This window comes from Loxodonta africana, chromosome 14 (genome assembly GCF_030014295.1).
Source record: "Loxodonta africana isolate mLoxAfr1 chromosome 14, mLoxAfr1.hap2, whole genome shotgun sequence".
NCBI lineage: Eukaryota > Metazoa > Chordata > Mammalia > Proboscidea > Elephantidae > Loxodonta > Loxodonta africana.
In genome coordinates, this window is record NC_087355.1 from 23,951,493 (window position 1) to 23,974,001 (window position 22,509).

At 45.8% G+C, this 22,509-nt stretch overlaps 2 protein-coding genes and 1 pseudogene across 2 annotated transcripts in view; 2 read left to right on the forward strand and 1 right to left on the reverse strand.

The window, feature by feature from the left end:
- The first annotated feature begins 1,358 nt into the window (after positions 1–1,358).
- LOC100655434 (cyclin-O-like) lies at positions 1,359–1,927 on the forward strand (annotated as a pseudogene).
- Positions 1,928–13,532: 11,605 nt separating this feature from the next.
- On the reverse strand, positions 13,533–17,166 carry RPL7 (ribosomal protein L7). The gene is made up of 7 exons (XM_003408346.4): positions 17,038–17,166; positions 16,187–16,295; positions 15,732–15,898; positions 15,076–15,213; positions 14,578–14,687; positions 14,119–14,328; positions 13,533–13,818 (listed from the first exon to the last, which is right to left on the reverse strand). The coding sequence occupies exons 1-6, from the start codon at positions 17,082–17,084 to the stop codon at positions 14,120–14,122; spliced, it is 780 nt and encodes a 259-aa protein (XP_003408394.2). The 5' UTR covers positions 17,085–17,166; the 3' UTR covers positions 13,533–13,818; position 14,119.
- Positions 17,167–18,682: 1,516 nt separating this feature from the next.
- RDH10 (retinol dehydrogenase 10) overlaps positions 18,683–22,509 on the forward strand; it is a 28,032-nt gene continuing 24,205 nt past the window's right edge. Inside the window, exons 1-2 of the mRNA XM_003408347.4 lie at positions 18,683–19,082; positions 20,690–20,925. Coding sequence (XP_003408395.1) covers positions 18,794–19,082; positions 20,690–20,925 — 525 coding nt within the window. The 5' untranslated portion in view covers positions 18,683–18,793. The remainder of the gene's footprint in view (positions 19,083–20,689; positions 20,926–22,509) is intronic.

The following is a 22,509-nucleotide window of genomic DNA, read 5'->3' on the forward strand; positions in this document are numbered from 1 at the left end:
GCCTGAATTTCTGGCAGTTCCGTGTCAATATACTGCTGCAGCCGTTTTGAATGATCTTCAGCAAAATTTTGCTTGCATGTGATATTAATGATATTGTTCTGTAATTTCCACATTCAGTTGGATCACCTTTCTTGGGAATAGGCATAAATATGGATCTCTTCCAGTCAGTTGGCCAGGAAGCTGTCTTCCATATTTCTTGGCATAGACCAGTGAGCACCTCCAGCGCTGCATCCGTTTGTTGAAACATCTCAATTGATATTCCATCAATTCCTGGAGCCTTGTTTTTCGCCAATGCCTTCAGAGCAGCTTGGACTTCTTCCTTCAGTACCATCGGTTCCTGATCATATGCCACCTCTTGAAATGGCTGAATATCGACTAATTCTTTTTGGTATAATGACTCTGTGTATTCCTTCCATCTTCTTTTGATGCTTCCAGCGTCGTTTAATATTTTCCCCATGGAATCCTTCACTATTGCAACTCGAGACTTGAATTTTTTGTTCAGTTCTTTCAGCTTGAGAAACGCCAAGCGTGTTCTTCCCTTTTGGTTTTCCATCTCCAGCTCTTTGCACATGTCATTATAATACTTTACTTTGTCTTCTCAAGAAGCCCTTTGAAATCTTCTAATTCTTTTACTTCATCAATTCTTCCTTTTGTTTTAGCTGCTCGACGCTCAAGAGCAACTTTCAGAGTCTCCTCTGACATCCATCTTGGTCTTTTCTTTCTTTCCTGTCTGTTCAGTGACCTCTTGCTTTCTTCATGGATGATGTCCTTGACGTCATTCCACAACTCGTCTGGTCTTCGGTCACTAGTGTTCAATGCGTCAAATCTGTTCTTCAGATGGTCTCTAAATTCAGGTGGCATATACTCAAGGTCATATTTTGGCTCTCGTGGACTTGCTCTGATTTTCTTCAGTTTCAGCTTGAATTTGCATATGAGCAATTGATGGTCTGTTCCACAGTCGGCCCCTGGCCTTGTTCTGACTAATGATATTGAGGTTTTCCATCATCTCTCTCCACAGATGTAGTCAATTTGATTTCTGTGTGTTCCATCTGGCGAGGTCCATGTGTATAGTTGCCGTTTATGTTGGTGAAAGAAGGTATTTGCAATGAAGAAGTCATTGGTCTTGCAAAATCCTATCATTTAATCTCCAGCATCATTTCTATCACCAAGGCCATATTTTCCAACTACTGATCCTTCTTCTTCGTTTCCAAATTTCACATTCCAATTACCAGTAATTATCAATGCATCTTGATTGCATGTTCGATCAATTTCAGACTGCAGCAGCTGATAAAAATCTTCTATTTCTTCATCTTTGGCCCTAGTGGTTGCTGCGTAAATTTGAATAAGAGTTTTATTAACTGGACCGCTTCCTCACCACCACACCGGTAGCTGCAGACTGCTTCCAGCTGCTTGGGGTCACCTACCTGCTCATCGCTTGCAAACAGGTGGAGGTGCAGCCTCCGCAAGTGAAGCAGCTCCTGGCCCTGTGCTGCGGCGCCTTTCCCGGCAGCAGCTCTGCAACCTGGAGTGCATCCTGCTGCACAAACTGCGCTTCAGCCTGGGCGCGCCCACCATCAGCTTCTTCCTGGAGCATTACGCACACGCACGTGGAGGCCGGGCAGGCGGAAGTCACCAAAGCCCTGGAGGTGCACGCCCTGGTGCAGAGGGTGGTGAAGCTGAGTCTAAGGGACTATGCTTTCACCAGCTACCCCGCTCCCTGCCGGCCATCTGCTTCCTGGCGCTGGCAGACCGCATGCTGCAGCTCCCGCGCCCGGTGGACCTGCTCCCGGGCGGACATTCCGAGGCGGTGCTACAGGACTGCCTGGGCAAGCTGCAGCTGCTGGTGACCATCAACCAGGCCTCCCTGGCTCACACGCTGCCCCTCCAGATTTTAGAGAAGTGCAGCCTCTGCCTGAGCTTGAAATAAAGCAGACCCTTGATATCCTTTCCCTGGCCCAGTTGCTGGACCGCACCCATTTCTTTGGAAGAGTACAGTATTGGTCCACAGAGAAGCTTCAGGGCTCCCGCTTGGTCACCAGGTCATCCTGCAGGTTGTAAATAGTGTATGATAGCGTCTCGTCGTTTATTTTGCTGAGAGCACACAAGAGAGTTGACTGAGGAAGAGAAAACTCATGCTTGGTTTACAGATGGTTCTGTGCAATATGCAGGTACCACTTGAAGCGGACAAGGACAGCACTACAACCCCAAGTGGGCAAAACTTCAAGCAGTGCACCTGGTTGTTCACTTTGCTTGAAAGGAGAGATGGTCAGATGTGCAAATGTATACCGACTCTTGTGCTAAAGGTTTGGCTAGATGGTCAGGGACTTGGAAGGAACACGATTGCTAAAATTGGTGACAAGGCAGTATGGGAAAGAGGCATATGGATAGATTTCTCTGAATGGGTCTAAGGAGTGAGGATATTTTTGTTTCATGTGAACGCTCACCAAGGGGTGACCTTGGCAGAAAAGGATTTTTAACAATTAAATGGATAGGGTGACAAATTCTATGGCAACCAGTCATCCTCCTTCCCTCGCCACTCCTGTCATGGCCCATTGGGCTCATGAACGAAGTCACCATGGTGGCAGGGACAGAGGTTATGCATGGGCTCAGCAACACAGGCTTCCACTCACCAAGGCTGACTTGGCTACGGCCACTGTTGAGTGTCCATTCTGTCAGCACCAGGGACCAACACTGAGTCCCCGGTATGGCACCATTCCTCGAGGCGATCAGCCAGCAACCTGGTGGCAGGTTGATTACGTAGGACTGCTTCCATCATGGAAAGGGCAATGTTTCATTCTTACTGGGAGAGACACTTATCCTGGATACAGATTTGCTTTCCCTGCATGCATCCCTGCATGCAATTCTTCTGCCAAAACTACCATCTGCAGACTCGCAGAATGCCTTTTCTGTTATGGTATCCCACACAGCATTGCCTTGGATCAAGGAACTCACTTCACAGCCAATGAAGTGCAGCAATTGGCTCATGCTCATGGCATTCACTGGTTTTACCATGTTCTCCATCATTGTGAAGCAGCTGGCTTGATACAACAATAGAATGGCCTCCTAAAGACACAAATATGGCACCAGCTAGGTGGCAATACCTTGCCGCATTGGGACAATGCTCTCCAGGAGGCTGTATATGCTCTAAACCAGTGTCCAATATATGGTGCTGTTTCTCCCACAGCCAGGGTTCATGGTTCCAGGAATCAATTGGTATAAATGGAAGTGGCACCACTCACTATTACCCCTAGTGACACACTCGAAAAATATTTGCGCCCTGCCCCTGCAACTCTATGCTCTGCAAGTCTAGAGGTCTTAATTCCAGAGAGAGGAATGCTTCCACCAGGAGACACAATACGAATTCCACTGAACTGGAAGCTAAGAATGCCACCTGGCCACTTTAGGGTCCTCATGCCTCTGGATCAAATGGCAAAGAAGGGAGTTACCATAATGACTGGTGTGACTGATCCTGACTACCAACGGGAAATCAGATTGGTGTCCCATGATGGAGGTAAAGAAGAATATGTCTGGAATACAGATCGCTTAGGGCGTCTTTTAGTACTACCATTGTCATGGATTGAATTATGCCCCCCCAAAATTGTGTGTTATCAATTGGGCTGGGCCATGATTCCCAGTATTATGTGATTTTCCTATATGTTGTAAATCCTGCCTCTATGATGTTAATGACGGAGGACGGGTGGCAGTTGTGTTAGTGAGGTAAGACTCAACCTACAGGATTAGACTGTGTCTTGAGGCAATCTCTTGAGCTAGAAAAGATAGAAGCAAGCAGATGGACAGGGGGACCTCACACCACCAAGAAGCAATGCCAGGAGCAGAGCACGTCCTTTAGACCTGAGGTCCCTGTGAGAAGAAGCTCCTAGTCTGGGGGAACACTGATGAGAAGGCCTACAGAGAAAGAAAGCCTTCCCCTAGAGCTGACGCCCTGAATTTGGACTTTTAGCCTATTTTACTGTGAGAAAATAAACTGCTCTTTGTTAAAGCCATCCACTTGTAGTATTTCTGTTATAGCAGCACTAGATGACTAAAACAACCATGCTGTGATTGAAGTCAATGAAAAACTACAGCAACTCCATTCTGACATGACTACTAATGGCCCAGACCCTTTAGGAATGAAGGGTTGGGTCACTCCACTAGGCAAAGAACCACAACCAGGTGAGGTCCTTGCTGCGGGTAAAGGGAATACAGAATGGTGGTGGAAGTAGGTAGTTCAAAATACCAGTTACAACTACGTGACCAGTTGCAGAAACGAGGACTGTAATTGTTACACGCATTTCTTCTTCGTATGTGTGCATCAAATATTTTTGTTTTCTTCACTTACAAAATATAAGATGTAAACGGCAGTACTGCATTTTCAGTTATATGCATGTTAATTGTATCATGTTAAGCACAAGTATAAATTTGTAATTGTCTTTAGAGACTGTTGTATGGTTCAAGGAGATATGGACAGGTGCCAGGTTGACAAGGGGTGGACTATGATGGTTAAGGTTGTGTGTCAACTTGACTGGGCCATGATTCTCAGTGGTTTGGCAGTTATGTAATGACGTAGTTTGGCAGTTATGTAATGACGCAGTCATCCTCCATGATGTGATCTGATGTGATCAGCCAATCAGTTGTAAGGGGCATTTCCTTGGGGGTGTGGCCTGCACCTAATACAGTCGGCCCTCTGTATCTGCAGATTCAATCAACCACTGATCAAAAATGTTTGGAAAAAAAAAAAGAAAGTTCCTGAAAGCAAAACTTGACTTTGCCACACACCCCAGCACTACACTGAATCCATGCAAATGAAGTAATGTGTAGGAATACCCTGCAGTGGCGTCCCATCATTTCATAGATCCTCGGTCTCTCTCCAGCACTCATTGTTTGAGTATTGTTCACCTCACATCTCATTCACTCGCTACATGTTATGCACCCTTTGTTTCTGTGAAAAAAATGGCTCCTAAAAAGCAATTAAGTGGTCAAAGCAGTCCCTCAAAGACTAAGTGTGAGGGAGTTGAGGAGAGCAAGAGAGATGGTTAACTAGCTATGTAAAGCGCTACAGCCTCAAGAACTTAAAGGTCACAGGAGAATTGGCATCAGCTGATGCCCAGGCAGCATCAATGTTCCCAGAAGAGCTTAAGGAACTCACAGAAGAGAAAGGCTACCCTCCAGAGCAAGTCTTCAATTGTAATGAAACAAGTATTTAAATAGCATTTACATCGTATTAAGTATTATAAGTAACCTAGAGATTATTTAAAACACACAAGAGGATGTGCATAGGTTATATGCAAATAAGCTATTTTATATAAGTAACTTGAACATCTGCAGATTTGGGTGTCCACAGGGGGTCCTGGAACCAATCCCCTGTAGATACTGATGGACGACTGTACATATATGTACATTCTGACAAAGCTTGCTCTGGATCCTCCATCTGACTTGTCACCATCTGACCTCCAGTTCTTGGGACTTGAGCCAGTGTCCTGCCGTATTTCCTGATGATCTTGGGATTCATCGGCCCTCGCAGCCTGTGAGCTGGCAGCTTGCCATCTTACCTGCTGATCTTGGATTTGTCAGCCTCCACAGCCCGTGAGCCAGTGGCCTGCTGTCTGACCTGCCTATCTTGGGTTTGTCAGCCCTGCAGCTACGTGAGTCAGGAGAAACCTCCAGCCTGACACCTGACCCATAGAGTTGGGACTTGACAGCCTCTACAACCACATGAGCCATTTCCTTGAGATAAATCTCTCTCACTTGCTATATATATGTGTAAATGAAACCCTGGTGGTATAGTGGTTAAGGGGGATGACTGATAACCAAAAGGTCGGCAATTCAACTCCACCAGGCACTCCTTGGAAACCCTGTGGGGCAGTTCTACTCTGTCCTTTAGGGTTGCTATGAGTTGGAATCGACTAGACGGCAACAGGTTATATATATATATACATACACACACACACACACACACGCTTCACTGGTTTTGCTCCTCTAGAGAACCCAGCCTAAGCTAGATGGTCAACCATACTCAATCTTACAGTATTTAGTGGAGAGAACACCAAATACATTATCTCACTTAATCCTCAAATGGCCCAATAAAACACAGTTCCCAGTCAACAGCTGAGCAGGGATTCAGACCTTACAAAGAGCAGAGGCACTGGAGTGAGATAAAACTGAATTCTAATCTTGTCTCTGCCAATAGCTGTCCTGGTGGTACAGTGGTTAAGTACTTGGCTGCTAACCCAAAGGTCAGTGGTTCAAACCCACCAGCTGTTCCACAGAAGAAAAATGTGGCAGCCTGCTTCTGTAAACATTATAGCCTTGGAAACCCTCTGAGGCAGTTCTACTGTCCTATAGGGTTGCTCTGAGATTGACTCAACAGTAACGGGTTTGGTTTTTGTTTCTCATAGGATTAGTGAGGATTAAATTATTAAATGAATGTAGTGTTCAGTATATTGCCTGATATGTAATAAACACCCAGTAAGTGGACACTATTATTTTTTATTATTTTAAAATAATAAACCCAGGTTTGTCTCACTATAAGCCTGTTGGTGGAAATGTAAATTGGTAAAGAGTTTTGGGAAGGCCAGATTCTAAAAAAAAAATTTTAATGTACATACTTCTGAACTAGTGACTCTGTTTCAAGGGATTCATTCTATAGAACCCTTCCCATGTATAAGAATGTTCATTGTATCATTGTAATAATGCAAAACTGAAAACAATCTTAATGAGGAATGGTTATATAAATTATGATACATTTGTACTTTGAAATATTCAGTGTAGACCCAAGTAACCTGACATAGAAAGGTATTCACCATATTTTGCTAAGTGAAAAGTTTCTCAAAATAACATATATGATCCCATTTATGACAAAAAAAAAATAAGGATAAACACTAAATTAATTCTAAGAAGGGAGTAGGAGTAGAAAGGGGGCTTTCACCTTCTCTTTATATCTGTGCTGTCTGAGTGAGAAGTATTAATGCATAATACAATTCAAAAATGTAAGAAAGAACTTAAAAAAATAAATCTCAGAAGTATTTTTCAAGAAACACTATTGTAATGGGAGATTTTAACTCACCATTAGCAAGGTGGATTAAAAAGTCAAGAAAGATGAAGAGCAGGGATTTTTTTTGTGCAGTAAAATGCCCTGAAAATGACTGCAAAATTGTTTGCATTTTTCTGGAGAGAAGCTCCACGGTTTTCAAGATGTCTATGACTGGAAAAGGCTGTAGAGGAAAACTATCAGTACAACAGGACAGACACTATACATTACACAAATCTTTCCTAGTATTTTTAACCTCATAAATAAAAGTAATGAACACATAAATTATAGGTAAATCAGAAAAGGTACTAAGCAAAATTGGCAATGAAAATTGGGTTAGAACAATCTAACATGGTCAGCATCCCAAGTTGGTCCTCACACAAGCCTGGGTGCAGGTGTGGGAGAAGGGGAGACACAATGGCAGTCAAAGGAACACATTTTCTCCCCCTTAAAATACAAATTTGCAGGCAGGACCACCTCCCCAGGTTTCATTCCCATCTCTCCCTACCACCTGACTTTCAGGGCACCCCTAGTCGGGTTCTCACGCCCCGGCTTCGTGCCAACTCCTTTCATAATGTGACTCAAGAGAATTCTTGGTGACACATTTTCCTCTCTGGGCCTCCATTTCCCCGTGTTGGGAGTGGGCTGCACCTCCGAGCCAGACCTCTCTTCCAGCCCTGCCCAGGCACGACCCCCTGGCCCTCCCTCGCCCCCGCCTGCACTCACAGTCCGCGCAGCTCCGCCGAGGAGGGGAGGGGATCCTTAGCACGTCCAGCCCGTTGCGCCCCGGTCAGAGGCTCCTGCAGCGGGGGCAGCGGGCAGCGCGGGAGCCGGCGGCGGCCGGGCGCCGACCGGAGCCCCGACCCCAGCCCCGCCGTGTCTCGGGTATGGCCGCGGCGGCGAGATGAGGCGGGCAGCTGCGCCCCTGCACGGGTTTCGCTCCCGGGGTGAGCATGCTCGTCGGCCGGCAGCCCGGCGACGCTTAGGAGCGCTGCCCGCGGCGCTCAGCCTCGCGGGCCGGACCCAGGGCCCCGGCGGCCCCGCCCGCCCCGTGCGTGCCCGTTGCTAGGCGCCGGGAGCCACCGAACGGAGGTCGGTTGGCCCGCCGAGGAAGGGGCTGATAAGGGGACGTGACCTGCCCAGGATCTGTGCTGAGGCGACTAAGGCCAGGCCTTATTTGATAAGTACCACAGGACGCCGCCTTTGGTGTCACGGCTTCGGATGGGGGTGGGCTGACCGGGTCGTTGCCAGACCCCTAGACGCTCACCCCCAAGTATGGGGTCAACCATGACACAAGGTTGAGTGGGGCAGGAAGGTTCAGTATGCCACGGCAGCATAGTGTGGTGGGCAGTGAGGGATCTACTTTTCGCTGACAGGATTGGTACTGCTGTTTTCTGAACCATTTTTTATCAAAGACAATCTTTCAAAGTATTTGGGCTCCACAAAGAGCGTAAGTGAGCCTGGACCCTTCAGCTATTAGCCCAGCAATACCTGACCAGCCCAATCTTCTAAGTCCCCTTCGGATTGTGACTGTCACCTGAGTTCCCTTACTCAATCCACCTAGATTCCATGTTTCTATGGCTCCTTTGTTTAGGTCCTTTGTTGAGAGGTTAGGCCTGTGTGCCCAGCACCCTGACTTGCAGTGAGGCTTCCTTTTATTAGTGTCTATACTCTTACCAAATTATCAATGTTCTCAACTCTAAGCCTTCATTTCTTGACCCTCACACTAAGACTGCAACCCATAGCTCTGGTATTGCAGCTTCAGATTCCACAGAACTCCTGAAACTGCTCTCAAACGCCGTTTTCTCAGTTCTCATTCCTGAATTAACTAAGTTTGATACTAATCCTTTCCAGCTTGTTTGAAAAAAACCAACTCAAATTAGACCTAGCTCTACCATTTATGAGTTGTGTGATCTCGACCAAGTTACCTCCTCTAAAAACTGAGGATACTGATATACTTACCTGACAGGACAGGAAGGTGCGTGTTAAACATCACATGGACATCATGGGTTAATACAATGGTACTCAAGTGACCAAATGTTTATTAAATGGCTTCCAATTCCCTTGAGTTTTGCCATCAAGCCCATCCTCTTGGCTTTAACCCATTTATTTCAATACACCTTCTCTTTCCCATCTCTATGACTTAATCAGATTATTCTATTAACAGGTGTCCAAATTCTACCACCTTTGTTACACTTTCCAATCCCTGTGGTATGAACCTGTTTCCCCAGCAAGTTCTCTTATTAAACTAGTTGCTTTCGAGTCAGTTCCGACTCATGGAGACCCCATGCGTGTCAGAGTAGAACTGTGCTCCACAGAGTTTTCAATGACTGATTTTTTGGGAAGTGGATCACCCGGCCTTTCTTCTGAGGCACCTCTGGGTAGACTTGGACCTCCAACCTTTTGGTTAGCCAAGCGTGTTAACCATTTGCACCACCCAGGAACTTTGTTCTTTTACTACTTACCCTTACATTTTATTTGGGTACAACCTGTCATTTTTCCCAAGTCTTGCCCATAATGGATGCTGAAGATGAATCCCCTCTCTCAGCCTTCCTCCAACATTCTTAGAGTACATTTAATTCTGCTCAAGGACCCTATCTCCAAGTGCCTATACAATATAACTTTGAGTCCTCCAAAGTAAAAAAATTATCCATAAATCCACATCCTGGCCCTCATCCTTTCATTACTCCCCATCACCAAATACCCAAAGACTCAATGTGCCAAGAACCCAAGATTCAAAATACTCTATAAAGGGCTCTTGCTCTTAAAGAGGCCAGACTCATTCAATCAAAAAAAGTGCCAACAATGCACCAGGTGATGGTAAATGCTAGAACACTGAGAACTTCCACTCAAACCTTTTATTGGGGAGAGGCTGTGAGAAGCAGCAGGTAAGTAAACAGAAAAAGGTCTGACAGTAAGAATACTATTAAGAAAAACAGGGTCATATGGAGAGTCTTATCAGTGAATACCTCTTATGACTTGGGCTGAGACCAGAATGTAAGACCTGAGGGCTAAGTGTTCCACACACGAGTATTAGCAAATGCCAAGACCCCACAACAGAAGTTTGGCATTTCTGAAGAGAAGCAATATAGGAGGGAAGCCAGAGATAAAAGATAAACAGATGTTAATGGAGGCCAAATGATGGCTTTATACACCACACTCAAGGGTCTGAATTATAACAAGTGTGGTAGAAAGCCACTAGAGGAAAGGAGGGAGGCGAATGCAGGAAACCTAAGATTTGCTTTTTAAAAAAATCACTGGCTGCTATGGAAAATGAAGGGAGGGGAGCAGACAGGTAAGGGAAACGAAATATGTAACTATCACAGAGGTCTAAGTGAGAAATGGTAATCTGGACAGGATGGATGAGAGAGACAAACTGTCATACAGTGAAAACTGTGAAAGCCAGAACTCACCAGGACTACCTGGTTTTGCCAGGTCTCTGAAGTTTTTTGCCTTTCACATGGTGCAGTCTTACTGCTTTTTTATCACTCGTTTTAGTGGAAAATTGGTTTTCCTTCTCTGACAGGCTTCTGCCTTACACAAGTTTCTGCATTCCCTTGTTTTGTAGTATATGCGAATATGTCTACTGTAGGAGACAGAACGATAGTCTCCTGAAAATATCCATGCCCCAATCCCTGGAGCTTGTGAATGTTAAAACATGGTAAAAGGGACTCTGCAGATTTGCTTCAACTAAGGGTACTGAGATGTGCAGACTCTCCAGGTGGATCCAATATAACCACATGTGCTCTTACAAGGAGGCAGATGATCACTGTCAGAAAGAGCAAGTGACTGTAAGGACGGAAGCAGAGGTTTGGCACTTAGAAGGTGGAGGAAGGTGCAACGATCCAAGGAATACGGGTAGCTTCTAGAAGCTCCTAAGGAAAGGAAATGGATTCTCTAGAGCTTCCGAAAGGAACATAGGCCTGCTGACACCTCGATCTTAGTCCAGTGAAACCGACTTTGGACTCCTGACCTCAAGAACTGTGAGAAAATAAATTTGTTTTAAGCCATTTCATTTTTTTTTTTTAATTTGTGGTGGCCAACAATAGGAAACTAATACATTTGTGTAGCAGAGTATCTACTACATGGCAGGTACTGGATAGGATAAAAAGTTCACAAAAAGCTTACGATCTAACAGAAGGGGCAATTATGGAAAACAACGTCGTGGCTGCTCTGACACCAAATCCAACACTGAGAGCAGGAAAGAAGCTCTCATTCGCCTTCAGGTGGGTCCCCCCAATACACCCCATAAACAAGCCCTATCATATCCTGTACTTCTCCCTAGCACCCATTTCACTACATTTGTGTCACACCCACTAGATGGACACATGCAAGCAGACAGGCTATTTACTATTCTGTGCCCACACCGAGTGGTCACTCAAGTTACAGTACATAGTTAAGGAGCATTGACTTAATACTTAGTTTGTGCCAGACACTCTTACAACCATCTGATATGACCTGACACATTTAATCTTCATCACAATCCTATGGAATCAAGTACTACCATTTTTCCCATGTTAATGATACAAAATTGAGAGAAACTTACTAGCTCAAGCTAGTATATGGAGGCTGACTACAAACCCAAGCAATCTGGCTCCAGAGCCAGCACTCAACAGTCTACCACAAATGAACCTTCAAAGATAAAATACTAGGTTACTCAGGCTAAAGGCCAATTAGGTGCAACAGACAACACAGACTAAAATAAAGACTGGGATGGCCAGGGAAAGATCTAATAGAGAAAAGTTTAACTTTGAAGGGTAGAGACGAAAATGTTACGTGAGATAAATTTTTGTTGTAGAACCCAGAGGGTGCTCAAGCCTTTTGGAAAGGTTGGTTGAGCAATCTAGTGGAGGGAACCCTGTAGGCAATGAAACCACTTTTAGGAAAAGCGGGTTTCCAAAGTAAAATAAGGCACCAGCCTCCATTTGAATAGATCCTAACAGTTGATAAAACATTTTCACACCCATTTTTAACCCTCATAATCTTGTGATGAAGGAAAAGTAGGTATCATTCCACTCTACCTGTATGAAACTTGAGGACAGAAGTTGTCACCTGACTGCAATGCTTTAAGTTTTTGTATTTTCCCCGCTCTCCAACCCTGCCTATGGTCTTTAACTCCCCTGCAAGGGTTTCAGCACTCTCCTTATAATCCTGGGTCTCTACAACTCCTCCCCACTCCCAAGCTCCCTCACCCTCTGGTGGTCCTGGCCTCAGGCCCCATTAGGCAAAGGCTTTATACGGAAAAGATAAGTTTCCAGGATGGAAAGCAGAAATGTCTGCAGGTTATGTACAACGGATACGCTCTTCTTTATCCTAGATATCCCTCCGCAATCTTCCTAACCCACACCAGCTCAAAAACAACCCCATCCCATATACAGTGTCACCTCTATGTCTTAACGATTCCAATTAGGACAAGTGTTTAGTAAATTCCTCAAACATCTAGTCCTTCCCAAACCTAACAACATGCCATATAATAACAACTTTATTATAGCTAGGTATTGCCCAGCTTATCATAACTAGATAGTCTTAAACATCTAGACCCCACAAAGGCCACTCATGGCCCTCACTATTCCACTAAGCCAAAGGGACTACCATCATCTGCGCCACTCTCAACGGTCATGACACTGGATAACGCAAACACATATAAGACACTCGAACACCCCCACCACCTTCCTTCAAAGACTGGGAGCCTGAAAGCTTATATACATCTACTAAAGCAGTAAACAAAATCACAAGAAATTTCAAAACCTACGCTCTTTGGCGCCACCTAGAGTTTAAAGTACAAGTTTTCTTTACATTGATTCAACAGTCAAATACTGGTAACTCAAACACCACGTGACCTACATAAACTTCTTAAAGTATTTTTATTTCTCTCCAGAGCTCACTGATCCTAAAGAAACTCACTAAGCCAGGAAAAGCCTCCAGTACCAAAAACAAATTTAAAGAAATTCTTAAATCTATACGTAACCACTTTCGAATACTAAAAAACAATTCTGGTGTGATAGTGCCAAAAAGAACAGGGCATCTGTTTCACACTGTGTCATACCCCTGGCACAATCAGTGAGGACCACAATATCTTACTTTTATTTTACCCATTTCATGTTACACTCTGCACACTTAAAACTTCTAGTTCATCAGTCTAAAGGAGATACATAAAATATACAGGAATGTTATTTATAAAAAAATCCCAAAATTTTGCCTTTCAAGCTGTTGCTGATCAACTTCACCGGTATTTCAGATGGTCTGAAATAACCTCCAATCCATGGGTGCAAATTTCATTCCTTCCTTTCATAATACATAATGGAATTAATTCACCCAAATATGGGCTAAAAGATGCAAAAGGAAAAAAAAGGACAGCATAAAAATGGAACATAAAGGAAAATACCTTTACACGGTACAGCTTTATAGGCAAGCCAGAGCCTGAGCAATGGATTCCAACAACAGAATTTGCACCTGTGAATCAAACTTTTATACTTTTTTACACTACAAATTGTGCACAAACGCCTGCGAGACGTGGATAAATACGCTTTATTAAAAGGAAACAACACATCTTGCCACAATTCAGAAGCCAAGTTTTTTTTCTGTAAAGTTTTTCCATAAGATACAAACTGGACCCTAGGTTTACACACAATAGGAAGTTTATTTGGCTTAATTTTATCATACACCAAAATTTGCCATAATACTTAAGGGAAGGGGCAGGTTAACAAAAAGTCACCAATACAATATCTCAATTTGAAAGCAGTTACAGTTTTATTAACTGACCAGATTACAAAAATAATCACGGTAGACACCTAAAAAGGGGGGAAAAAAAACCATTACATAAACCACCTTAACAGTTAGGAATTAACGTAGATCAGACAATTTTAAGAAAATATAAACTCATTTTCCATTTTTAAATAAAAACAGGCCTTTTCTTTCCTCCTAAAATGTCCTCAAAAGTGATTAAACATACTGTTATTATTGTAAGTTTTTTTCCACTGAAAATATTAAGACGTGACCAAACCCCCATTAATATTTACTGTAAGAAAGTATTCAGGACTACCACCTTTCTCTAGCATTAAGTAAACTTCTCTCAGGGTGCAGTCTCTCACCTTAGTTCATCCTTCTAATAAGCCTGTTGATCTGGTCTTCCCTGTTGCCAGCATCTCCACCTTCTACAAAATGGGTGGTCTTTTTCTTCATTCCACCTCGTGGAGAAGATAATTTGAAGGGCCACAGGAAGTTATTTGCTTCTTTGAAGCGTTTCCCAACAGTATAGATCTCATGAATCAGATCCTCCATGCAGATGATGCCATATTTACCTGGAAATTTCAGGGCGCTCAATGAGTGTCAATCACAGGCCGTGACATAAAAACAGTAAAGCATCAAGAGGAGAAAATCACGGCTTTGTTTACAAAAATGGGGTGTCAAGTCAATGAAAACACACTAGATTTAACCACCATAGATAATGTCATATAGTTCATAAAAACGGGAAACGTTAAGGCTACAAAATCCCAGAACACATCACCTTGGTCTGATAAGAAACTTTTCCTCAAATAGGCAGAACCTACCAAGAGATCGTGCAATCAAAGTGTTATCTGTCAGGGCGATTCGCTTCTTATTGATCTTGCCATAACCACGCTTATAGATCAGTTCATTCACTGACTTCAGGTTTGGGTATCTAAAACGCAAAAAGCAGACATAAACGGTCACAGAATACAATTGCAGGCAATCCCCGAGTAACGAATGTCAACTGGTACTAAGAGCGGACTGTCATATTGTTTGTAATAACAATAGCATTCACTTCGTGCAGCTCATGAAAACACTGCACAGTATGGAAGTGAATTGTTTTACACGCTTAAAAAGCTAAAACATGCAACATACAGCAAGACAAACATTTCCCTGATGCTAAATAAACCACAGGTACCTGTTTTGACTTACCCACAAATTCAGCCTACATGATCCTGTCATTCATAACCAGGAGACTGTTTAAACAGCTAAAATTCATCTTCCTATGTAGCCCATTTAATTTGCTAATAAAGCACTACCAAACAAATTGAAAGACTTACCCCCACGCAATATATGGTTCCACAATTCTCAGCATGTTAATTGAAGCCTTGTTGAGCTTAACAAAGGTGCCATTGAAGATCTGGCGAAGGCGAAGAAGCTGCAACACCTTTCGAACCTTTGGGCTCACACCATTGATACTGCCAGTGAAAAGGAGGTAGAAAAACACACAAACACAAAACATTCTCCATTTGGCCCTTTTCTGAATCTTCACTAATAAAGGACATGAAATTTAATCACTGTAATTCTGAACAAGTCCCACCTAAATAAACAAAAAACCCTCTCATATTACCAAAACCACTGGAGTTTTTCCTTTACTAACTGATATTATTTCTCCCCCAACTTGTTTGAAATATACTTTTGACATTCAAATCTTTCCGACTCTCTTACCTGGTCCTCACTGTATATACATTTTTATCTTACGTGCTGATGTTGTATCTTAAAGGTAATCTCTATAGAACTATACATTAAGGACAGATAAAAGAGTTTTGCATACAGGCCAGCGACTAAACCATTAAAATAGTAAGCCCTTGTTTTATCTACCCCGAAAAAGATTTTTATTCCAATGTTTTAGAACCAGAGCCCCCAGAAGTAATGGAAAGTTGTACCTTCCCCTTTAAGACCAGAATGTCTTTAACAAAGTAAAAACTGAACTTACCCTCTGATCCTGATAACAAATGCCAACTTGGGTTCTGCAGGTACATAGAAGTTGCCAGCTTTTCTTGCCATCCTAGCCATTCGAATTTCAGTCCTGTACATCTGCCTATATTCCTTGTGATAGTGCTTAGCTTTTTCATAGATAAGCTTCCTCCTTGCCTTTCGAAGCTGAAAACAAATATCGGTTAACGATCTTTGATTTTCGATCAAAAGCACAGCTAACAATAATGATCTTAATTATAAAAAAAATCAAAATTCTTCCCTTGAAACCTTTTCCTCGTCACAGCACACCATAGCATTCCAAAAAGCGGGTACTACCCTTCAGTTAAGAATGCCTCATTAAAAAGCTAAGCAATCCCATTGCCTGATACAGTAGTGAAGCAACGAACCTCGTTTTCAATCCTGGTGATAAAGCATCTTTTTACCCAATGAATGGCCAAGAAAGTTTACACTTACCATCTTTTGGGCAAACTTCTTTCTCAGGCGCTTGATCTTTAGTTCTGCGAAATTCCTTCGCTTTTTCTTAAGGGTTTCCGGCACATCAGGAACCTTCTTTTTCTTCTCTCTGACATGAGCATACAGAAACTGTTAACAGTTCAAAAAAACTCACTCCCGTTCTATACGGACCACTTTGTCGTTTAACAGAAGTAGACCACAGCTCTAACGACTTCTATCTTCATCTGCTCTCACACACTATGAAATGCATACGGTTTTAGATTCTCTTTAATGCAATCATCTTCATCTCCAACATGGCAATCCCAGTATACAATAACAAACTTACATATAATCCAGGTGAGTAATCATCTCCAACTACCAGTAAGAAGAATCCACACTAAAGCAACAAAACTTACTGGACTGAAAGAGCGCTGCAAGATGTTGGTACCTAGACTCTCAACGACAGAGGCCCTAGACTCCTCAGAAAAACCAACCCTGGTTCAAGTCTCGTAGTTCCACATGCTGAAAGCAAAGGCCTGGAAGCAAGGACGCCTGGGACGAGGGCCGAACAAGAACGAACCAAATCCACAGGTTTTGCACGTCGTTCCAAAAAGGCTCTAACGGAGAACTGGACCTCCATCCAACCAGCCGGTTCCGCACGTTTCCGGCCCTCAACAACTCGTCGCCCAGTACCTCCGCCCCAGGCCGCCCGTATCCCATCCTAGCCTAGGGTCCCACTAGTGTCGTAGAGCGCCACAAACATACAGGTAACGGGGCAATGGCACAGGCTACAGTCAGAGCGGGGGAAAGCGGTACAGAAAGCATCTGGTCTCGGGGATGGCGAAGGATTCTCGAATGGAAGAACAACTTACTCGGCACCCTCCATGGTTCCAGCCGGAAAAAGAGGAAGCTGGTGCATGCGCACTGTCCACTTAAAGACAGCGAGAGTGAAGCCCCACGGTTCATAGGTGTCCCAGGATATGCCAGAAAAGAAACCAGAACTGAGAACCTGTCTTCCAGACGCAAAGTTAAATACTGCCTGACGCAGCCTTTTCTAATCAAGTTTCGGGAAAATTTGTATGGAGACAATATATGCACTGATTAGGCTCTTAACTCAATATGACAAGAGCAAGGAGGGCTGATTCCTTAATTACTAGGGGTCCTAGTTAGGGCTGCGTTGACAAGCGTTAGACTCTAGTCCACCCAGTAGTGTATGCAAATAACATGCCACACGGGTGCGAACTACAAATCCCGGCATGCGTCACTTCCATTGCCCGCCCGGCAGGAGGGAAACGCCTGACGGGGACTGTAGGCAACCACCGCGGTCGTGGTTCCAGCCAAGGAAAATGAGAGCCTTTTGGCCCACGTTCCAAAGGGCTTGCAGCAATCGGAGTCGCTCCTGAGGCCTGGCTTTTCACCGCCTTCCCGGCTTTCTGCCAATCCTAGTCACAGACTCCGGCACTCCGTTTGCCGCGCGGCCGAGGTCCTTCTCTTCTTGCCCCATGCTGCAGGGCTGTCTTCCGCAGCGCCTGACTGCAGGCGGGGACAGTTCGGAGTCCCTTAGTTAACAAGACAGTGGAGAGACAGAGACAAGCGAAGACTGGACGGCCGGAGGAGGATGGCCACGTCGGCCGGGGTACTACCCACCACCAGGCCCCGCAGGCGGAGGCTGGGACGCCCCACGGCAGGGGGCGTGAGTCTCGAAGGGAGGTCCAACGAGGGCTGGAGGCTGCGGCCACGGCCATGTGAGAGGGGCTGCCCCGCCGCGGCTCGGCGGACGGCGGGCGGGCCGGCGGGAGGGCGGGGGGCTGGGCCGGGGGCGGGGTGCGCCCGGGGGCGGGGAGGGCCGGGCGGAGGGAGGGCCGATGCCGCCGGCGGCTCTTCCCGGTCGCGGGTTATGTAGCGCGGAGCGTGGAGCCCGCTCAGAGCCAGCTGGGAGCGCTCAGAGTTGCCAGCGGCGTTGCTTTGCGGAGCCCGGTGCCCCAGTGACAGCCGCGGGGAGTGCAGGGCAGGGGGACACTAGACCGCGGGGGCAGCTGCAAGCCGTTGGGCAGCGCTTGCCTGCGCCTAGCGAGTCGCCCCTTCCCGGCGCTCCGTCTGCCCCGCACCCCACTCTCCCACTCTCTGGCAACTTGGGTCAAGTTGACAACTCCTGCGGCAGCGGGCAGACCCGTGCCGTCTCCGCTACGCGCCCCTCCCCCGGGTCGAGAGGGAGCCGCCGCGCCGGCTCCGGGGACGCTCGGGCGGCGGCGGCTCGGCCATGAGGGCAGCGCGCGCCGCCTAACTCGCGGCTGTCACCGCCGCTGCAGCCGGACCGGCCGGGCGAGCGCTCCAGGGCAGGCGCTCCGGGACCGGCGGGCGGCCGCCGGTAGGAGGCGCCGAGCCGGGCGGCTGCCGCGGCGGGCACAGCCCGGGGCCACTGCGCCAAGCCCGGGCGGGAGTGGCCCCGCGCAGGCAGGGAGCGGCGCCGCGCACTCCAGCCCGGCGGGCACCTCGGGGGCGGGCGCGGGGCGCAGCCTTCTTGTCCTGGACGTTCTGACAAGCGCTCCGGGGCCGGGAGTCCGGCTGCCCGGCGAGGGGTGGGCGCGTTCGCAGCCGCTGGGCTCGTGCGGGGCCCCGGGCGTCACGATGAACATCGTGGTGGAGTTTTTCGTGGTGGCTTTCAAAGTGCTCTGGGCGTTCGTGCTGGCCGCGGCGCGCTGGCTGGTGCGGCCCAAGGAGAAGAGCGTGGCGGGCCAGGTGTGCCTCATCACCGGCGCTGGGAGCGGCCTGGGCCGCCTCTTCGCGCTGGAGTTCGCCCGGCGCCGGGCGCTGCTGGTGCTCTGGGACATCAACACGCAGAGCAACGAGGAGACGGCGGGCATGGTGCGCCACATCTACCGCGACCTGGAAGCGGCCGATGCCGCAGCGCTGCAAGGTAACTCAGACCCGCGCCCAAGCATTGTTGGGTCAAACCTCCCTGGCCCCCGCGCCCTACACTGGGGTGGGGGCTGGGGGGGCGAAACTCCACTGTCACGGTCAGTCCCGCTCTGGAGGAAAAGAACACCCCCATCGGTCTTCTGGAAGCGAGTGGAATTTGCCTCGTAATAGAGAAACATGATCACCTTTGTGAGCAGGGGGAAAGTGCCAAACCTGTACCCGACTGAGGCATGTCCCTTTGCGACGACTGTGGGGTTTCCAAAGCCCGCTGAGGCTAGGAAACGCAGAAGAAACTTGTTATCACAAAGTTGGATCCTAAAATTTCTCGCTCGCGTTTGCGATGGGAAACTAAAATGCTTGGGAAGTTGTTCTCAGACTGTACTGAAACATGTGTCTATGTTTCTGTGGTCTGAACCGCTTAGAGTAGGGCAGAATTGATGATTTCAGTACAACTTTAGCCACAAGAAAATAATTACATTGTTTCGCTAGAGGTAACTAAGTGCTTTAGTTACCCTAAACGTGATTGAAAAGATAACCGTCTCTTAAGGGAAGCACTTGAAGGCTTTAAGCCTCTTTGTAAATCTCTCCCATGTTTTTGGTAACCTCAAAAAATCTGCATGTCTATGTCCTGTATAACCTGAATCTGAGACTTTTTTTTTTTTTTTTAAGCCGAAGTAGATACTATGACCAACCATACATGTTGGTCCAGGAAACTTGATAATGACTCTCCACTTTTGAGAAATTTTTTCATTTCCAGGGAAAGCATTGAACTATGGTGAGAATTTAGACACCACCCCCTCTGCATATCAATCATTTGTCATCACAATTATTGACAGCTGCATTTTAGGTCAGCAAGCCCAAGATTGAAACTATTACATTTTCAACGATAGTAACAGAGGGGCAGAAAATTCAGATTTTTGTGCTCTCTGCCAAGACCTAAAAGATAAAGGTATTTGTTTTTCAGTGAAAAGATTTTGGTTTTTAAATTGTGTGAGTTCTTATGAGGTAAAATTGCATATTTACTTCTAAGCCTGATTGGTGTAAGAGCAACCTTAGGGGAGTCAGCAGCCCAAGTTTGAGCAAACTGGTGACCTCCACTTTTTCATGAGAAACTTTATTTCTTGGCTTTGGGTGAATTCCAATTATTAATTACGTTTTGATTTTTGAGCCTAGAGGTGAGATTCCATTTTGAGGGTGCTCGTACTCAACAGTAAGAGCTCCTTTGGCCACTGTTCCCATCAAAAGGGAGTGTGTACTGTGTGTGTTTGGGAAGGGGTTCTACTCTCTGGGCTGAGAACAGCTCTTTCCAGGTGTCTTTAGCTCCAGGAAGCTGATCCCATGTGGTCTGGCTTATATTGGGCTTGTCACAATTACACCACTTTCCCCTAAGCAAAGTTATCCAGTAAATTGCTGTAATTCCCAAAGACTTTTAGGAGAGGAAGGCAGCTGTAAGTTCAGTCATTGGCAAGCCTTATGGTGTTAGTAATTTGAAGCTCACTGTAGTATTTTTGTTTTGTGTGATCTTTGTCCCTGATTGCCACGTGACTCACTTTCTGCACCCTCTTTTCTGTTCATTTCTCTCCTCATGTGGACTTCTGAGGACAGCTGGGAATGGTGAGGAAGAGATTCTGCCCCACTGTAACTTACAGGTTTTTACCTACACATGTGATGTGGGGAAGAGAGAGAATGTCTACCTGACAGCTGAAAGGGTCCGTAAGGAAGTTGGCGAGGTCTCAGTCCTGGTCAATAACGCCGGCGTGGTCTCTGGGCATCACCTCCTGGAATGTCCTGACGAGCTCATTGAGAGAACCATGATGGTCAATTGCCACGCACACTTCTGGGTAAATATAAACATCTTTGTTTTTACTGCTGTTCCCTCCGCAATGAGAAGGTTGGGAAGGAGACAGACTTCAGTACCAGCCTGAAAGACACCTGTGCTCTTTCACCAGAGAGCTTGCTTCTAATTAGCTACCTTCCCATGGTGAATTACGATGTATGCCAAACCCAATGCCAGCAAGTCAATTCCGACTCATAGTGACGCCATGGGACAGAGTAGAACTGCCCCATGGAGTTTGCAAGGCTGTAATCTTTAGAGGAGCAGACTGCCACATCTTTGTCCCATGAAGCCGCTGATGGGTTTGAACCACTGAGCACTTAACCACTGTGCCACCAGGGCTTCTCAGTGTATGCCAATGACTACAAAAAAATACAGTATTTTTTGAGAGGGCAGAGAGCTGAACGTTTTGAGCTATTTGAAAGCCTGCCATAAAAATAACAGGAGGGAGGATAAAATCCTGATTTTGTTTATTTTGCTTTCTGTAGAGTTTGTAAAACATCGGTTGTTCTTATGAATTCCTAAAGTCAGAGTTTAGGCTTCCAAATTACTATTCAGCCACATTTCAGAAAGTGCCATGGTTTCTGAGATCAGCATTTGTGGTCCACTGGGAGTGGTCAGGCCACCCTGGCAGTCACTTAACTGAGCCTCCACAGGGCCCACGGAGGACATCCTCTTGGAGGATATCTCAGGACTTTGCATCTGAGAAGTTGCTTCTCCTATGGGAGTCACTGTATGAGGGTGGGTACGTGAGACCTGCTGAGCTGGCATTTAAACCACCTCAGCATCTAACCATCACTGCTGTAGCATCCAGGGATCAGGGGTAGGGCCTTTTACTACTTTGAGGGTAAAACCAGCCCCTCGTTTTTCAGTTAAACTTACCGTCAGTAAGCGTAGGTATGAAGCTCTCCCCTGTAGCCCTGCATACAGTTGACCCACTTTATGCTTTTTTTCCAGGTAGTATTTCACCTTTACTTTTATAGGCGGATAGGATTCAGTGAAGAAAGGATAAGGGGATATGGTTTTTTTTTTTTTTCTGTAGGCCTATTAGTTTTCTAATAGAACACAACAAAGAACTGTTTCTCCTAAATAGGTCACATTAAACCTCATTAATTTTTTAGCAACTGCTTAAAAACTTAACTTGGCTTTAGAAGCACTTACTCAAACGTTGCTCGTTGAACATCAGACTTTCTCACTAATCCTGGAAAATTATTTAATGGTTTTTTGTTTTGTATTTGAACGTGAACTTTATTCATTTCCAAACCTCCAGTGATGAACATATAAATATCCTGAGCTAACTCATATCTGTGTTTTAAACAAGTAAGGGGATTACTAAATACAGTTTGGGGGAAATATAAGTGTGCTCATGTGTGTGCGCACCATGCATGTAGGTGTGTGTTTGTTGTGTGCAGTGAGGGCAGGGAACTGAATTAAAGTTCTGTTGCTGCTGCCAGGTCCACAAGAACAGGCAAAAAATGATAAAGGAAATGAGAGGTGAGTCAGTGGGTAAGAGCCAGTACAGTTTATCCAGAATCTTGTGTGTTTGTAGTTCTAAGTGAAATAAACAACCACCACTTGAAATAAAAGATGT

Bases quoted from the DNA above. Each gene is read 5' to 3' on its own strand.
- RPL7 (XM_003408346.4), bottom strand. From the start codon at position 17,084: ATGCACCAGCTTCCTCTTTTTCCGGCTGGAACCATGGAGGGTGCCGA. The intron at 15,214-15,731 runs GTAAGTTCAGTT...TTTCACTGGCAG, and splicing joins TTTGTTATCAGGATCAGAGG to TATCAATGGTGTGAGCCCAA. The intron at 14,688-15,075 runs GTAAGTCTTTCA...TTTGCGTTTTAG, and splicing joins GAACCATATATTGCGTGGGG to ATACCCAAACCTGAAGTCAG.